Genomic DNA, 19,969 nt, shown 5'->3' with positions numbered 1-19,969 from the left:
TTATTATTATTATTATTATTTATATTGCGAGTAACTGTGTACCAGTTCAGACATGACATTTAACTGCGAAGTTTTCTATAATGCTTCAATGTCTTAATATTATCCAGTTATCTCTTCTTGTAGCAACGTTTTATTGGTAAAATAATATAAATTCTCGTTGGCATTGACAGGAACTCTGCACATAGGTTTGTATCGATATCCCCTTAAGGTCGTACCGTACCGTAGCGTACCGTGCCGTACCGTACTGTCTTTCCCCAGGATGCAACTCACGATAGTTATCTAACTCCAGGGTTTCTGTTTAATGTTAGGTGAAAAGGTGCATCAGGTGAATAAGGTTCATCAGGTGAAAGGAAACGTGCTTATTCATTTCTCTCCCACCCGAGGATCGATCCCTGAATTCTTTACTACGACTACAAGACTCATCATGGCTATCATCCTATATTTTGATTATAATTTTAAGGAATTTTTATCTGAACTCTCTTGAGAACCGTCATTTCTATAGTGGCTTTGACAGGGACAAGAAGCCCGTGGCTTGTCAAAGATTCCGTCATTGTTATGAGGATTTTTTCAGGTTGTGTTGTACTTGAAATTACCTGAGGACAGAAAGCCGTTGGTTTGTCACAGGTCCCCCCAGTTTGTCCTGATGAGAACTGTCTTGATGCAGGCGATGAGTCGCAATAACGTGGCTAAAGTAAATTGACCAGACCACACACTAGAAGGTGAAGGGACGACGACGTTTCGGTCCGTCCTGGACCATTCTCAAGTCGATCGACTTGAGAATGATCCAGGACGGACCGAAACGTCGTCGTCCCTTCACCTTCTTGTGTGTGGTCTGGTCAACTGTCTTCATATTTTTTTCTTCGGTGGATAGGCGAGTCCACGTGTATATAACCTTAGTGGTTTAGAGCATAATTTGCTGCGTCCCACATTGTGACTTGATTAGCGTAATACTGTTGCTCCTTGAGTGAGTTACATTGTATACTTGTTAAAAAGTGGCCTTGATTAATGTCTTATATTACCATCTAAGGAAGCTGTAGTCTCTTGAGGTTGTGATTTTTTTTTTGTGCAAAGAATTTAGATTGCGGCGAAATAAATTTGGGGGTTCAGTTTCTTGGCTTATTATGTGCCACTGTAGCCACAGGATGGGTATGGGGGCCCACTACCACCCACATGATGGGTATCTGGGGGCCCACTACCACCCACATGATGGGTATCTGGGGGCCCACTACCTCCCAGAGGATCCGATTGGCGGGGTCCACTACCTCTCACAGGAAGAATATGGGGTCCGCTACCACCCACAGGAAGAACATGGGGTCCGCTACCACCCACAGGAAGAACATGGGGTCCGCTACCACCCACAGGAAGAACATGGGGTCCGCTACCACCCACAGGAAGAACATGGGGTCCGCTACCACCCACAGGAAGAACATGGGGTCCGCTACCACCCACAGGAAGAACATGGGGTCCGCTACCACCCACAGGAAGAACATGGGGTCCGCTACCACCCACAGGAAGAACATGGGGTCCGCTACCACCCACAGGAAGAACATGGGGTCCGCTACCACCCACAGGAAGAACATGGGGTCCGCTACCACCCACAGGAAGAACATGGGGTCCGCTACCACCCACAGGAAGAACATGGGGTCCGCTACCACCCACAGGAAGAACATGGGGTCCGCTACAGTAGTAGGGTGTAAGCGCCACAGGTCCCCATTTTTTTTTTTTTGCCAGAGGACCCCTGTGGGGTGTAAGCGCCACAGGTCCCCATTTTTTTTTTTGCCAGAGGACCCCTGTGGGGTGTAAGCGCCACAGGTCCCCATTTTTTTTTTGCCAGAGGACCCCTGTGGGGTGTAAGCGCCACAGGTCCCCATTTTTTTTTTTGCCAGAGGACCCCTGTGGGGTGTAAGCGCCACAGGTCCCCATTTTTTTTTTCAGGTCAAATATCCCCTTGGGGCCCAAGGGTTTCAGGTAAATTTAGAAAATCCCCTGTGGGCCCCAAGGGTTTCAGGTAAATTTTGTCAGTCACAGATTTTAGAAGTAAGGATTTCTTATGAGAAAAATAATTTCCGAGACATAGAAGTTTGTTAAGGCCTTATGGGACAAATTCAAATAACGTATGTAGCTCTTTAGGGCTTCCAGGAGAACTCTACGGACATATTTTACATGTTTTCAACTTACAAAATCGTCTATGTAAGCCTTAGTTATTCATATAAATTTAGAAAATCACCTGTGTAAGTCATTGTTTTCAGGGTTTCGTACATCACACCCCCCTCCCTCCCCCCTTACCTCGCAATCTGTCGCGTCACCTTTATTTACTTTGCGCCCAGCCAGCCAGTCGGCTCTTAATCTTATCTTATCTTCATAATATCTGGACCGTCCCTCCTCTCTCTCTCTCTCTCCTTTCATTCAGTTCAACTATTTTCCAACATCGTATGTTTGCTCCTTTTCATTAAGCAAGTCAGTATGTTTGCTCCTTTTCATTAAGCAAGTCAGTTTTACACAAATAAATCATGTTAGTAAGCAAGTTCTAGCTCACGTTCCCCACCTTAGTCCCCTGTCGTATAAAGAATACTATCATTCCAATCCCTCTAAAATTTAAAAATAATCATATTTCAAATGTAGTTCAATACAGTAATTAGTTACCAAGCTCCAGCTCTTGTCCTCCGCCTTAGCTCTCTCTCGTATCTTCGTTAGTATCAGTCCAATTTCCCTGAAATTTCTACCCTCTGTATTTCAGACATAGTTTAGTAAATGCAAACAATTATCAAACTCTAGCTCTTGTCCCCAGCTTAGTTCATTTGTACAAAATCATTAGTAACAGTCCAAATTCCCTGAGATTTTTAGCCTCTGTATTTCAGACACCGTAAATAAGATCAAAACAGTTACCAAGCTCCAGCTCTTGTCCTCCGCCTTAGCTCTCTCTCGTATCTTCGTTAGTAACAGATCAATTCCCCTGAAATTTCTACCCTCTGTATTTCAGACACCGTAAATAAAATCAAGTCAGTTATCGAGCTCCAGCTCTCGTCCCCGCCTTAATTCTCTTTCGTATCTTTGTAAATAACCCATCAATTTCCCTAAAATTAAAAGCAGACATACTTCAAAGTTAGTAAATAAGATCAAGTCAGTTACTGAGCTCCAGCTCTCGTCCCCCACCCTCTTCCACCCTCAAGTCTTTGTAAATAAACCATCAATTTCCCCCGAAATTTTTACCCTCTGTATTTCAGACATAGTAAATATGAAGTAACAATTATAAAACTCTAGCTCTTGTCCTCTGTCCAAGTTCACTCATGTAAATTCATTACTATCAGTCCAAATCCCCCTGAGATTTAAACACCCAACTACATTTTCAGACATAGTAAATAAAAACCAGTTCAGTTATCAAGTTTCAACTCTTGTGCCCCCAGCTTAGTTCATTTTGTACAAGTTATTTATTTTCCAACTAAATCACCCTGAGATTTAAGATCACCTTATTTCTAACGTAGTAAAATTAACCAAGCTACATTTCCTCTGTCTTAGATCATCAGACATAATTATATCCGACCAAGTTCCTCTCCAGCCTATCTGTTTATCAGAATAATTACAGTACCCTCCCCTCCCCAACGTACCCAAACCTTCAATAATCATACTGTATTTGCATATTTTCTCTATATTCAGCTGTGTTCTTCACTTTTTGTCCATGTTTTCTGTGTTCATTCCATGTTCTACAGATGTTCACAGCATGCTCAGTTCAAATTTTTTCTGCCGTTTTCCCCGTATGTTCACTATGTTCTTTGTCATGTTTTCATGTGCATCATATGTTCTCTGTATAACTTTATACTCAATATTCATGTTCTCAATGTTCTTAGCGCTTTCTTCACATTTTCCCATGTTTTTCTGCATTCATTCCATGTTCTATAAATGTTCACAGCATGCTCAGTTCAATTCTTTTCTACCGCTTTCCCCGTATGTTCACTATGTTCTTTGTCAATATTCATGTTCCTCTACAAGTTCATATTCCCAGCATGTTCACTGTATTCATCAACTTTTCTTACATATGTTCTTTGCCATGTTCCCCATATGTTCTCTGGGTTTTTCCCCTTACATGTTATCTAACGTTCCTTAACTAAAAAATCTTTCACCAATCAACTAAAACATAGTCACTTTCGTCATTTCTCAACTAAACTTATTATCCAGTCAACTAAAAATAGTCAGAAATAGCCTCGTTCAACACTGTTCTTAACTAAAACAACCTTTCTCTTAGCTAAAAATTGTCAAAGGAAACTTTTTTCAGCACTTTCTTAACAGGCGCTATGTTTCATCAAGAAAAATTGTCAAAGGAAACTTTCCAAAACTGTTCATAACTAGCTTTTATCCATCGTCAATCAACTAAAAATAATAACTTTCATCATTTCTTAACTAAACATATTCCCCATTCATCAGAAAATAACCGTGTTCATCATGTTTCATTGTCAGTTCATAACTAAAATTATCTGCCAATCATCAGAAAAAGTCATGTTCATCATGTTTTGGCTTTTGCTCAACTAAAAGTATTCATCGGTCAACTAAAAATAGTTACTTCATCATGTTTCCTTGTCATTTCTTAACTGAAATATCACTTCTCTCATCTGAAAATAGTCAGGATTAACCTCATTCAACACCGTTCTTAACTAAAACAGCCTTTCGCTTAGCTAAAAATTGTCAAAGGAATCTTTTCAGCACTGTTCATAACTAACTTTATCCATAGTCAAGTAAGAAAATATAGTCAAAGATATCTATCATCGTCGTTCTTAACTGACATTTATACTTTGTGGAGCACTAAAATAGTCAAATGTAACTTTTTCAACACTTTCGTAACTAAAATTATATGTCGCTACGTAAGAAAAATAGTCAAAGGTGCTCTCCGTTACACCAAAGTTACTCTTCGAGAAATCAAAGACACTCTTCAATACATCAAGGACTTACTCAAAGACACCAAAGTTATTCTCAGAGTCATCAAAAGTTAATCTCAGTCATCAAAATGCTATTCTCCAAGTAGCCTTTCATTCATCAGAGAACTTTCTAAGACATCTTCGTTCATTAAAGTTAATCTCAGAGGCATAAAAGTTATTCTCGGAGCTATCAAAAAGTTAATCTCTAAAACAACAAAAGTTAAGCTCTGTCATCAAAGTTGATCTGCAAGATATCTTCGAGTCATCAAAGTTACTTTTCAATACATCAAAGACGCATTCAAATACTACCCATGTTCTCAGAAGTCATTCTCAAAGTCATCAAAAGTTATTCAAAGAGCTAACAAAAGTTATTCTCAGAGTCACCTTCGTTCTTCAGAGAAACTTTCCAAAACATCTTTGTTCATCAAAGTTAATCTCAGAGTTAACAAAGGTAATCTCTAACTCACTCTCAGTCATCAAAGTTAATCCAAGAGACGTCAAAGTTAATCCAAGACATCATCTTTCATCAAAGATATCTTCGAGTCATCAAAGTTACTTTTCATTACATCAAAGACGCATTCAAATACTACCCATGTTCTCAGAAGTCATTCTCAAAGTCATCAAAAGTTATTCAAAGAGCTAACAAAAGTTATTCTCAGAGTCACCTTCGTTCTTCAGAGAAACTTTCCAAAACATCTTTGTTCATCAAAGTTAATCTCAGAGTTAACAAAGGTAATCTCTAACTCACTCTCAGTCATCAAAGTTAATCCAAGAGACGTCAAAGTTAATCCAAGACATCATCTTTCATCAAAGATATTCTCTCTAAGCCATCAATGTTCTTCTCTAAGACATAAAAGTTATTCTCTATGTCAACAAAAGTTATTCTCTGAGCTAACAAAATACTACTCATGTTCTCAAAGACATTCTCCAATTCATCAATGTTGTTTCAAAGACATCAAAGTTAATCTCAGAGTTATCCAAAGACATTCTCAAAGTCATCTAAAGTTATTCTCTAAGCCCTCAAAGTTATTCCCAGAGTCATCAAAAAGTTATTCTTCAAAACATAAAATTTGCTCTGTAAGATATCTTCGTTCATCAAACTTATTCTCAGAGATATCTAAAGTTATTCTCAGAACAATCAAAAGTTATTCTAAGACAACAAAGTCTTTCTCAGAGTCATCAAAGTTATTCTCAGAGTCACCTTTGTTATTCAAAGAAGCCTTCTGAGACATCCTCGTTCAACAAAAACTGTCCTCAGAGCCATCAAAAAGTTAAATACAGTCGTCAAAGTTATTCTCTAAGTATCTTTTCGTTCATCAGAGAAGCTTTCTAAGACATCTTTGTTCATCCAAGTTGTTCTCTAAGACATCAATCTTGTTCTCTAAGACATCAAAGATGTTCTCTAAATCATAAAAGTTAATCTCTAAGTTACCTTCGTTCATCAGAGAAACTTTCCAAAACATCTTCGTTCATCAAACTTGTTTTCAAAGTCATCAAATGTTATTCTCGAAGTCATCAAAGATATTTTCAGAGACATCTAAAGTTAATTTCTATGTTATAAAAGTTATTCTCAGAGACATCTAAAGTTAATCTTGGTCATCAAAGTTGTTCTCTAAACATCAATGTTGTTCTCCAAGACATCAAAGATGTTCTCAAAATCATGAAAGTTATTCCCAGAGCTATCAAAGTGATCTCTAATTCATCTTCGTTCTCCCAAAGTTGTTCTCTAAGACACCTTCGTTCATCAAAGAAACTCTCCTTCTTCCATCATGTTATTCTTTAAGACATCTTCAGTCATAAAATTTTCTCTCCAAAATGTAACTAGTTCAGCTTTTCATACCAAACCTGCATTTCTGTTAAAATATATTTTCGCAGACACTTTACCCTAAAACTGTTCTCTGAACTATCCTAACTTAACTTACCTTACCTTACCTATCTTACCTAACTTTACCTATGTTACCTTACCTTACCTACCTTTCCTAACTTAACCTGCTTAACCTATCTTACCTAACTTTACCTATGTTACCTTACCTTACCTACCTTTCCTAACCTAACTTTACCTATGTTACCTTACCTTACCTACCTTTCCTAACCTAACTTTACCTATGTTACCTTACCTTACCTACCTTTCCTAACTTATCCTGCTTAACCTATCTTACCTAACTTTACCTATCCTAACATAACTTACCTTACCTTCCCTAACTTAACCTAACTTTACCTATCCTAACTTAACTTACCTAACTTATTCTGCTTAACATAACTTACCTTACCTTCCCTATCTTACCTAACTTTACCTATCCTATCCTAACCTAACTTGTCTTACCTAACTTAATCTTACTTTCCCAAACTGATGTATCCTAACTTATCTAGTCCAACCAGACATGCTCTAACTTACATAAGTATTCCTTCTTGTCTTTTGTGTTTCGTCAATCATTGTCTCATATTCATTTACTCATTTCATTAGTTAATTTCTCAAATGGTCACTTATGCATTTCAAGTGCTATTTGTTAGAGATTGGATATTTAAGCATTTCAAAGAATTTTTGTTATATATGGGCATTTACTCATTTCAAGGGATAATTTCTCAAATGGACGTTTTTGCATTTCAAGTGTTATTTGTTTAAGATTGGGTATTTAACCATTTCAAAGGATTTTTGTTATATATGGGAACTTACTCGTTTCAAGGGCCAATTTCTCAAATGGTCATTTTTGCAGATCAAGGGTTATTTGTTAAAGTTCATCAAGTTGCTCATAAGTTGTATTTAGTAGGTTCTATCTTATGTTCTTATTCCCCAACCCCTTAACCTAACCTCTTGTAATCTTAGTGTATTTAGTAGGTTCTATCATATGTTCTTATTCCCCAACCCTTTAACCTAACCTTTCAGATGCAGTTTGTTGAATATATTATCCTTTTCCTAACCTTTCAGATGTAGTTTTGTTTCTCCTTTTTGTATATTTTTACCCAAACCATTTTTCCTTCTTTACTTTGTTTTCACATATAAGTTCATTCTTTATCATAGTAATAATAAAAATTACAATAGTAAAGAATTAGATCTACTAAGACTTGAAATTGAGAAACAAGAGCTCAAGGGAGTGAGAGCATGAAAGAAGAGCAAGGAGTAAGAGAGAGGGGGCGGAAGAGAATGGGACCAAAGAAGAGAGAATGAGAGAGAGTGTGGGCATGGGAGCACTAAGACTTGAATTGAGAAAAAGAAAAACTAAGTGAATGAGAGTAAGGGTGTGAGAATGGGAGCAATAAGACTTGAATTTGAGAAACAAGAGAGCATTTGAGCAAATGAGGGAGAGAGAGGGGGAGGAAGAGAAAGAATAAGGGAGAGAGATAGAAAAGGAGGGTTAGAAGGAGTAGGAGAATCAAAGTAAAGAAGGAAAAATGGTTTGGGTAAAAATATACAAAAAGGAGAAACAAAACTACATCTGAAAGGTTAGGAAAAGGATAATATATTCAACAAACTACATCTGAAAGGTTAGGTTAAAGGGTTGGGGAATAAGAACATATGATAGAACCTACTAAATACACTAAGATTACAAGAGGTTAGGTTAAGGGGTTGGGGAATAAGAACATAAGATAGAACCTACTAAATACAACTTATGAGCAACTTGATGAACTTTAACAAATAACCCTTGATCTGCAAAAATGACCATTTGAGAAATTGGCCCTTGAAACGAGTAAGTTCCCATATATAACAAAAATCCTTTGAAATGGTTAAATACCCAATCTTAAACAAATAACACTTGAAATGCAAAAACGTCCATTTGAGAAATTATCCCTTGAAATGAGTAAATGCCCATATATAACAAAAATTCTTTGAAATGCTTAAATATCCAATCTCTAACAAATAGCACTTGAAATGCATAAGTGACCATTTGAGAAATTAACTAATGAAATGAGTAAATGAATATGAGACAATGATTGACGAAACACAAAAGACAAGAAGGAATACTTATGTAAGTTAGAGCATGTCTGGTTGGACTAGATAAGTTAGGATACATCAGTTTGGGAAAGTAAGATTAAGTTAGGTAAGACAAGTTAGGTTAGGATAGGATAGGTAAAGTTAGGTAAGATAGGGAAGGTAAGGTAAGTTATGTTAAGCAGAATAAGTTAGGTAAGTTAAGTTAGGATAGGTAAAGTTAGGTTAAGTTAGGGAAGGTAAGGTAAGTTATGTTAGGATAGGTAAAGTTAGGTAAGATAGGTTAAGCAGGATAAGTTAGGAAAGGTAGGTAAGGTAAGGTAACATAGGTAAAGTTAGGTTAGGAAAGGTAGGTAAGGTAAGGTAACATAGGTAAAGTTAGGTTAGGAAAGGTAGGTAAGGTAAGGTAACATAGGTAAAGTTAGGTAAGATAGGTTAAGCAGGTTAAGTTAGGAAAGGTAGGTAAGGTAAGGTAACATAGGTAAAGTTAGGTAAGATAGGTAAGGTAAGGTAAGTTAAGTTAGGATAGTTCAGAGAACAGTTTTAGGGTAAAGTGTCTGCGAAAATATATTTTAACAGAAATGCAGGTTTGGTATGAAAAGCTGAACTAGTTACATTTTGGAGAGAAAATTTTATGACTGAAGATGTCTTAAAGAATAACATGATGGAAGAAGGAGAGTTTCTTTGATGAACGAAGGTGTCTTAGAGAACAACTTTGGGAGAACGAAGATGAATTAGAGATCACTTTGATAGCTCTGGGAATAACTTTCATGATTTTGAGAACATCTTTGATGTCTTGGAGAACAACATTGATGTTTAGAGAACAACTTTGATGACCAAGATTAACTTTAGATGTCTCTGAGAATAACTTTTATAACATAGAAATTAACTTTAGATGTCTCTGAAAATATCTTTGATGACTTCGAGAATAACATTTGATGACTTTGAAAACAAGTTTGATGAACGAAGATGTTTTGGAAAGTTTCTCTGATGAACGAAGGTAACTTAGAGATTAACTTTTATGATTTAGAGAACATCTTTGATGTCTTAGAGAACAAGATTGATGTCTTAGAGAACAACTTGGATGAACAAAGATGTCTTAGAAAGCTTCTCTGATGAACGAAAAGATACTTAGAGAATAACTTTGACGACTGTATTTAACTTTTTGATGGCTCTGAGGACAGTTTTTGTTGAACGAGGATGTCTCAGAAGGCTTCTTTGAATAACAAAGGTGACTCTGAGAATAACTTTGATGACTCTGAGAAAGACTTTGTTGTCTTAGAATAACTTTTGATTGTTCTGAGAATAACTTTAGATATCTCTGAGAATAAGTTTGATGAACGAAGATATCTTACAGAGCAAATTTTATGTTTTGAAGAATAACTTTTTGATGACTCTGGGAATAACTTTGAGGGCTTAGAGAATAACTTTAGATGACTTTGAGAATGTCTTTGGATAACTCTGAGATTAACTTTGATGTCTTTGAAACAACATTGATGAATTGGAGAATGTCTTTGAGAACATGAGTAGTATTTTGTTAGCTCAGAGAATAACTTTTGTTGACATAGAGAATAACTTTTATGTCTTAGAGAAGAACATTGATGGCTTAGAGAGAATATCTTTGATGAAAGATGATGTCTTGGATTAACTTTGACGTCTCTTGGATTAACTTTGATGACTGAGAGTGAGTTAGAGATTACCTTTGTTAACTCTGAGATTAACTTTGATGAACAAAGATGTTTTGGAAAGTTTCTCTGAAGAACGAAGGTGACTCTGAGAATAACTTTTGTTAGCTCTTTGAATAACTTTTGATGACTTTGAGAATGACTTCTGAGAACATGGGTAGTATTTGAATGCGTCTTTGATGTAATGAAAAGTAACTTTGATGACTCGAAGATATCTTTGATGAAAGATGATGTCTTGGATTAACTTTGACGTCTCTTGGATTAACTTTGATGACTGAGAGTGAGTTAGAGATTACCTTTGTTAACTCTGAGATTAACTTTGATGAACAAAGATGTTTTGGAAAGTTTCTCTGAAGAACGAAGGTGACTCTGAGAATAACTTTTGTTAGCTCTTTGAATAACTTTTGATGACTTTGAGAATGACTTCTGAGAACATGGGTAGTATTTGAATGCGTCTTTGATGTATTGAAAAGTAACTTTGATGACTCGAAGATATCTTGCAGATCAACTTTGATGACAGAGCTTAACTTTTGTTGTTTTAGAGATTAACTTTTTGATAGCTCCGAGAATAACTTTTATGCCTCTGAGATTAACTTTAATGAACGAAGATGTCTTAGAAAGTTCTCTGATGAATGAAAGGCTACTTGGAGAATAGCATTTTGATGACTGAGATTAACTTTTGATGACTCTGAGAATAACTTTGGTGTCTTTGAGTAAGTCCTTGATGTATTGAAGAGTGTCTTTGATTTCTCGAAGAGTAACTTTGGTGTAACGGAGAGCACCTTTGACTATTTTTCTTACGTAGCGACATATAATTTTAGTTACGAAAGTGTTGAAAAAGTTACATTTGACTATTTTAGTGCTCCACAAAGTATAAATGTCAGTTAAGAACGACGATGATAGATATCTTTGACTATATTTTCTTACTTGACTATGGATAAAGTTAGTTATGAACAGTGCTGAAAAGATTCCTTTGACAATTTTTAGCTAAGCGAAAGGCTGTTTTAGTTAAGAACGGTGTTGAATGAGGTTAATCCTGACTATTTTCAGATGAGAGAAGTGATATTTCAGTTAAGAAATGACAAGGAAACATGATGAAGTAACTATTTTTAGTTGACCGATGAATACTTTTAGTTGAGCAAAAGCCAAAACATGATGAACATGACTTTTTCTGATGATTGGCAGATAATTTTAGTTATGAACTGACAATGAAACATGATGAACACGGTTATTTTCTGATGAATGGGGAATATGTTTAGTTAAGAAATGATGAAAGTTATTATTTTTAGTTGATTGACGATGGATAAAAGCTAGTTATGAACAGTTTTGGAAAGTTTCCTTTGACAATTTTTCTTGATGAAACATAGCGCCTGTTAAGAAAGTGCTGAAAAAAGTTTCCTTTGACAATTTTTAGCTAAGAGAAAGGTTGTTTTAGTTAAGAACAGTGTTGAACGAGGCTATTTCTGACTATTTTTAGTTGACTGGATAATAAGTTTAGTTGAGAAATGACGAAAGTGACTATGTTTTAGTTGATTGGTGAAAGATTTTTTAGTTAAGGAACGTTAGATAACATGTAAGGGGAAAAACCCAGAGAACATATGGGGAACATGGCAAAGAACATATGTAAGAAAAGTTGATGAATACAGTGAACATGCTGGGAATATGAACTTGTAGAGGAACATGAATATTGACAAAGAACATAGTGAACATACGGGGAAAGCGGTAGAAAAGAATTGAACTGAGCATGCTGTGAACATTTATAGAACATGGAATGAATGCAGAAAAACATGGGAAAATGTGAAGAAAGCGCTAAGAACATTGAGAACATGAATATTGAGTATAAAGTTATACAGAGAACATATGATGCACATGAAAACATGACAAAGAACATAGTGAACATACGGGGAAAACGGCAGAAAAAATTTGAACTGAGCATGCTGTGAACATCTGTAGAACATGGAATGAACACAGAAAACATGGACAAAAAGTGAAGAACACAGCTGAATATAGAGAAAATATGCAAATACAGTATGATTATTGAAGGTTTGGGTACGTTGGGGAGGGGAGGGTACTGTAATTATTCTGATAAACAGATAGGCTGGAGAGGAACTTGGTCGGATATAATTATGTCTGATGATCTAAGACAGAGGAAATGTAGCTTGGTTAATTTTACTACGTTAGAAATAAGGTGATCTTAAATCTCAGGGTGATTTAGTTGGAAAATAAATAACTTGTACAAAATGAACTAAGCTGGGGGCACAAGAGTTGAAACTTGATAACTGAACTGGTTTTTATTTACTATGTCTGAAAATGTAGTTGGGTGTTTAAATCTCAGGGGGATTTGGACTGATAGTAATGAATTTACATGAGTGAACTTGGACAGAGGACAAGAGCTAGAGTTTTATAATTGTTACTTCATATTTACTATGTCTGAAATACAGAGGGTAAAAATTTCGGGGGAAATTGATGGTTTATTTACAAAGACTTGAGGGTGGAAGAGGGTGGGGGACGAGAGCTGGAGCTCAGTAACTGACTTGATCTTATTTACTAACTTTGAAGTATGTCTGCTTTTAATTTTAGGGAAATTGATGGGTTATTTACAAAGATACGAAAGAGAATTAAGGCGGGGACGAGAGCTGGAGCTCGATAACTGACTTGATTTTATTTACGGTGTCTGAAATACAGAGGGTAGAAATTTCAGGGGAATTGATCTGTTACTAACGAAGATACGAGAGAGAGCTAAGGCGGAGGACAAGAGCTGGAGCTTGGTAACTGTTTTGATCTTATTTACGGTGTCTGAAATACAGAGGCTAAAAATCTCAGGGAATTTGGACTGTTACTAATGATTTTGTACAAATGAACTAAGCTGGGGACAAGAGCTAGAGTTTGATAATTGTTTGCATTTACTAAACTATGTCTGAAATACAGAGGGTAGAAATTTCAGGGAAATTGGACTGATACTAACGAAGATACGAGAGAGAGCTAAGGCGGAGGACAAGAGCTGGAGCTTGGTAACTAATTACTGTATTGAACTACATTTGAAATATGATTATTTTTAAATTTTAGAGGGATTGGAATGATAGTATTCTTTATACGACAGGGGACTAAGGTGGGGAACGTGAGCTAGAACTTGCTTACTAACATGATTTATTTGTGTAAAACTGACTTGCTTAATGAAAAGGAGCAAACATACTGACTTGCTTAATGAAAAGGAGCAAACATACGATGTTGGAAAATAGTTGAACTGAATGAAAGGAGAGAGAGAGAGAGAGGAGGGACGGTCCAGATATTATGAAGATAAGATAAGATTAAGAGCCGACTGGCTGGCTGGGCGCAAAGTAAATAAAGGTGACGCGACAGATTGCGAGGTAAGGGGGGAGGGAGGGGGGTGTGATGTACGAAACCCTGAAAACAATGACTTACACAGGTGATTTTCTAAATTTATATGAATAACTAAGGCTTACATAGACGATTTTGTAAGTTGAAAACATGTAAAATATGTCCGTAGAGTTCTCCTGGAAGCCCTAAAGAGCTACATACGTTATTTGAATTTGTCCCATAAGGCCTTAACAAACTTCTATGTCTCGGAAATTATTTTTCTCATAAGAAATCCTTACTTCTAAAATCTGTGACTGACAAAATTTACCTGAAACCCTTGGGGCCCACAGGGGATTTTCTAAATTTACCTGAAACCCTTGGGCCCCAAGGGGATATTTGACCTGAAAAAAAAAATGGGGACCTGTGGCGCTTACACCCCACAGGGGTCCTCTGGCAAAAAAAAAAATGGGGACCTGTGGCGCTTACACCCCACAGGGGTCCTCTGGCAAAAAAAAAATGGGGACCTGTGGCGCTTACACCCCACAGGGGTCCTCTGGCAAAAAAAAAAATGGGGACCTGTGGCGCTTACACCCCACAGGGGTCCTCTGGCAAAAAAAAAAAAATGGGGACCTGTGGCGCTTACACCCTACTACTCGCTACCACCCACAGGAAGAACATGGGGTCCGCTACTACCCACAGGAAGAACATGGGGTCCGCTACCACCCACAGGAAGAACATGGGGTCCGCTACTACCCACAGGAAGAACATGGGGTCCGCTACCACCCACAGGAAGAACATGGGGTCCGCTACCACCCACAGGAAGAACATGGGGTCCGCTACCACCCACAGGAAGAACATGGGGTCCGCTACCACCCACAGGAAGAACATGGGGTCCGCTACCACCCACAGGAAGAACATGGGGTCCGCTACCACCCACAGGAAGAACATGGGGTCCGCTACCACCCACAGGAAGAACATGGGGTCCGCTACCACCCACAGGAAGAACATGGGGTCCGCTACCACCCACAGGAAGAACATGGGGTCCGCTACCACCCACAGGAAGAACATGGGGTCCGCTACCACCCACAGGAAGAACATGGGGTCCGCTACCACCCACAGGAAGAACATGGGGTCCGCTACCACCCACAGGAAGAACATGGGGTCCGCTACCACCCACAGGTAGAACATGGGGTCCGCTACCACCCACAGGAAGAACATGGGGTCCGCTACCACCCACAGGAAGAACATGGGGTCCGCTACCACCCACAGAATGGGAATATGATGCACAACTAACAACAGGAAAGGGTTGGGTGTATAATAATTTATCTAATTTAAACTGTTCCATCTAGAGGTATCGTTTATACGAGAGAAATGTACTCTATAAGGTCACTAAATTGCTGCCGTTACGCTTGCAATGTTAGAATCGCCAACTTGTTTGTGTTACGGGTTAAAAATCTCCATTACATAGGAGTGTAGATGTCTGAGGGTCTTCAACTCCCTCTGCTGCTGTGGAACGTTTCCTCTGAAACCACACACTACTCCTACAACCAGATTGTTGGAACTTAGTGCCACTTCACTCCTCTCTCAAGAACCTCTTCTCTTTCTAAGAGGAATCACTTCCTCCTCTGGGGATCCTCTTCTCTTTCTATGAAGATTCTCTCCTTTTACTCTGAGAAACCATTTCTCTTTCTCTGAGGAATCTCTCTCCCATTTTGTGTCATTCCTCCCTTAATGATATATTAAGGGAGGGAATGATATTAAGGGAATGTAAGCAGGCGATGAGTCACAATAACTTGGCTGAAGTATGTTGACCAGACCACACACTAGAAGATGAAGGGACGACGACGTTTCGGACCGTCCTGGATCGATCAAGATAATCGACTTGAGGATGGTCCAGGACGGATCGAAACGTCGTCGTCCCTTTACCTTCTAGTGTGTGGCCTGGTCAACAAGAGAATGTAATATCAGTTCCTTGTAATATCACCCATTCTCACCTGTTGTGTCTTGTGCACAGAGACCTTGACCCACCTCCTCATTAGTATCAACAGTCCACATCTTTAGAAGGAAATTAAAAGACCAAGAAATTACAATTTTCTAAATTTAATAAAGCAGTAAAAAATATAATGACTAGAACGGAATCGAGTTCAGCTGGCAGAGAGCGGATGATTGGGGGGGGGGCAAGTGCTTAAGGTTCTCAAAAAAGGTTTAACATCTGTATTAAAGTAATTGGACAGCCCCTTTTGTAGAGCATGTAAATACTTTTTTATATATATAAAACCTTGAAGTCCAATGTAAAATAATTTTGTTGCAGTTATTTTCCCTAAATTATAGTGAAAACACGTTTACATATTAAAATTGGATTTGTTCGAATTTTTCTCGTATAGGTTTGTTCTTTGCCAGCTAAATGTCTCGGGATAAAACCTAATGATACATAAAAAAACACAACGATATTTATTGGAAAATATAGATAAATATGTGATGATAATCCAGAATATTTTCATTCGACCAGAGGCACAGTTCAGTTGCATTAGTTTAAACTAATTGGTCTGTTTAGCAGAGGGGGTGGAGTTCAGAAATTAACTTTACATCTCTTTCGTATGATTGGTCAGCTTAGATGAAGTGGGCGGGGCAACTAGCAAACAAAAATATTCAAATACTTCCTAACCGAAACGTGTTCGCCAGCTATTGGGACATGAAACAGAGAAAATCAATGGAAATGTAACAGAAATGTGCCTAATGTCCGTTTTGAGAATATCCCAAAAAATATATATATACAGAGGTTATTATTCTATTATCAATATCCCAGGTCTTTGTATAATACTGTTAAGCTCAAGGCACTGTGAAGGAGGACGACGACTCTCACCCTTGTGAAGTATAGTTATAATGGCGATTTTGTCACTTTCTCTTGAACCGTAGCTCAGGAAATCATATATTTTTCGTTATATGGTTTTACGTCACCGAAATTTGGTTTTTCAATTTGTATTAGAACTACATTATGTGAAAATATTATATCTATACAATTTTGTAATTTATACAATACAAATAGGCTTCTCTCAGAAAAAAATATACATATATAATAAATACAATTACATCCTCAACGTGACTTCTTCAATATCGTAGCCGTCATGGCTTCTATGTACTTGGGTAGACGTTTGTGTAGCCTCCCAGATGTCCAGGTCGTCTAAGTAGCCACCAAGACGTCCTTGTAGTCAAGTAGACGTTCTTGACGGCACCTACCGAAGGAGAGTGCCACGGGGGTGATGGAGATGGATGGCGGTGAGGCGGAAGACAGAAACGTGATAACATGTCTCCAGAGGCTCATACTCCTCGATAAAATGTCTCCAGAGCCTGATACTCCTCGATAACTCTCACCTCGATTTACCTCCCACATTCACCTCACCTACCTGTATTTCTCTTATACACCTCACCTCCGTGCACCTCCTCATAGCTCTCACCCGTTTTTCACGAGAGAAACACAGAACAGAAGCCCCCTTGGACTCTACAACGAGGCTATTTGTCGGGAGACAGATTTTGGATACAGAGCCTTGGTGACCTCGTCTCTCCAGCCACTGTCTGCTCTCAAACCCTGTCCATGGACGGCGGACGAAAAAGCAAAATATATAAATGCTGATTAGCATTGTATAAATGGGTGGCCACGTCTGTGATAGAAAAAAAAACTGCTTGTCCCACCGCTGCTGCGTAGCACGGACAGCTAATTTTTCAGGTTTCACAAAGTTCCTTTCGATATGCACACGCTGCAGTCCCCCCCTCACTAGAGATTACGTATTCTATAGTCAGAAAAAAAAATGTCGAGTATTGTGTATTTATATATGTACAGGTACAACTTAGTTTTACCAGACAGCCTACTGCGCAATTGGTGGACGGTTTGATATGGTAATACTGGATGCATCTCTGTTACGAGACAGGCACTTGATATCACACGAAGATACTTGATATCACAATAAGACACTTGATATCCTACCAAGACACTTGATATCACACCAAGACACTTGATATCACAGCAAGATATTTCATATCCCGCCAAGACATTTGATATTCCGCCAAGACACTTGATATACCACGAACACACACATGATATCCTAAGAAGACACTTGATATCACATAAAGAGCTTCCCAGAACGAATGGAAACTTATTTTTGGTATTTACACGATCAAAAAAGTCAGCGGCTTCGATTTATTTCTGAGCTCAAAAATGCATCGCGGGCGGGCCAGATGATTAAGAGGAATACCATTTTATTTTGTACAGTTCTCAGTTATGAAGTAAATATTTTCAAGATTTTTCCTAGTTTGGGTATAAAGTCTTTTGACACAAGTCAGCGATTAAAGTGTAAATAAAAATGTTCAGTTTGGTCCGAAAGACGAACTGGAGACAGAACCATCGCCTCTGTGAGGTTTATATATAAACCTCACAGATATATATATATATATATATATATATATATATATATATATATATATATATATATATATATATATATATATATATATATATATATATATATATATATATATATATATATATATATATATATATATATATATATATATATATAATGTAATTTTCACTGTGATGTTTCTATCTAAATATATACATATACATCTTTTCATAGGTTTGCTTACATTCTCTTGTCCAGCAATCAACATTTCTTGATGTAAAGTCTTGGAGCAATTTAAAAAAAAAGATGTTATTATGTTTTTACACTAAATGGAATAAATTCACGCATTTCGAATGCACAAATTAATGTTTGTATAATTAAATTTCTGGAGGGTGCACAAGAGGCGCTGGACAAGACTAAGGGTAGAAGCCAATGTAGCTGGTCTGTTGCGACCCATTTCGTCTGTAACTATTCAACTAGTCTGTCGTATTTGGAGTTTAATACATGACTAATTCCAGGTTTGTCTTCGTTGCACCGTTTCGAGGCTGCCGTTACACTGTTGTTTCACCGTTCCTGCGCAGTTACTGGTGCTTGGAACGGGAGGAAGGGAGGGAGAGGTCAAGAGGTGAGGGACACATGGATAGGTCAAGAGCCGTTGCCGTATCCATTGTCTCCACTTCCTCTTCCTCGTCCTCTTCCTCCTCCTCTTCCACCATGTGTGGATGAGGATGGAGTCCCCCGAGCCCTGCCAGCCCAGCCCCTCCCTGCAGGAAGAGCCCTGCCTGGTACTGCTGCAGCGCCACCGTCCACGCCGCCGCTGTCACAGGTGCCCAAGAGGGGATACCAGCCGCCCCCATACCGATGCTGTGCCCCGTCGGAGCCCCTGAGAACAAGGTCGGGGGGAGTAGCGAAGGAGAGGGAGTAGAGGGCACCGGAGAGGGGACGAGCGATGACCCTGAAGAAGAGGGAGAAGGCGAGAGGTCAAGCCTAGCCGAAGTAGCCACGGAGGGATCCAAGAGATCGGATGGTGTGGTTGGGGGCACGGAAAAGGAAGGGCTCTGGTCATCCGGCCGGCGGTAATGACCGTATATCTTGACGTGTTTCCTGAGGGAGGATGGGTCAGTGTAGCGCTTCCCGCAGCCTGGATGGCGGCACTCGTAGGGTTTGTCCACGAAATGGGTCCTTGTGTGCTTGAACCTGTCGGAGGAGTTGGAGTAGGCCTTCCCACACCCTGGCACAGTGCACATGTACGGCTTTTCACCTGTATTGGAAGAAAGAAACGTGAAGTTTAGTGATACTATTGACCAACAGTAGTAGTAGTAGGCGTCCATCAGTCTCAGGAGAATATGGAGTTGCGCTCTGGTTGTCGATCTGGAATGATCTCACCAGGGGGCAAAGCCAGGGTAGGTTGATTCGGGGGAGAAGCTGTTACCCATGCAGCAGGTCTTCCCTCTCCACGGCGCTGAATTATATATTCAGCGCTGGTTATATTATTGACCAACAGGTGAATAATATAACCAGCGGGTCCATGAGTGACCAGCAGGTGTACAACTAACAGTTTGCACATAATATATTGACAACACTCGCGATTACTATTAAAGTTAGTTTTATTTACAAACTTTACTACTAATAAAGACAGCTGATACTTTTACAAACACAAATAACGACTCTTATTTCAGATATGTTAAATAATCTGCTAGCTTTATCGCAATATATTAATTAACTGCATCAAAA

The 19,969-nt window shown here is 38.5% G+C and overlaps 1 protein-coding gene across 1 annotated transcript in view; it reads right to left on the bottom strand.

Moving 5' to 3' along the window:
* Positions 1-18,410: 18,410 nt before the first annotated feature.
* Positions 18,411-19,969, bottom strand: part of LOC123762437 (zinc finger protein GLIS2-like) — a 21,247-nt gene continuing 19,688 nt past the window's right edge. The window contains exon 5 of the mRNA XM_069325226.1: positions 18,411-19,496. Coding sequence (XP_069181327.1) covers positions 18,817-19,496 — 680 coding nt within the window. The 3' untranslated portion in view covers positions 18,411-18,816. The remainder of the gene's footprint in view (positions 19,497-19,969) is intronic.

This window comes from Procambarus clarkii, chromosome 2, assembly GCF_040958095.1.
Source record: "Procambarus clarkii isolate CNS0578487 chromosome 2, FALCON_Pclarkii_2.0, whole genome shotgun sequence".
NCBI lineage: Eukaryota > Metazoa > Arthropoda > Malacostraca > Decapoda > Cambaridae > Procambarus > Procambarus clarkii.
Note: the sequence above shows the minus strand (reverse complement) of the source record. Positions and strands in the feature narration are given on the sequence as shown.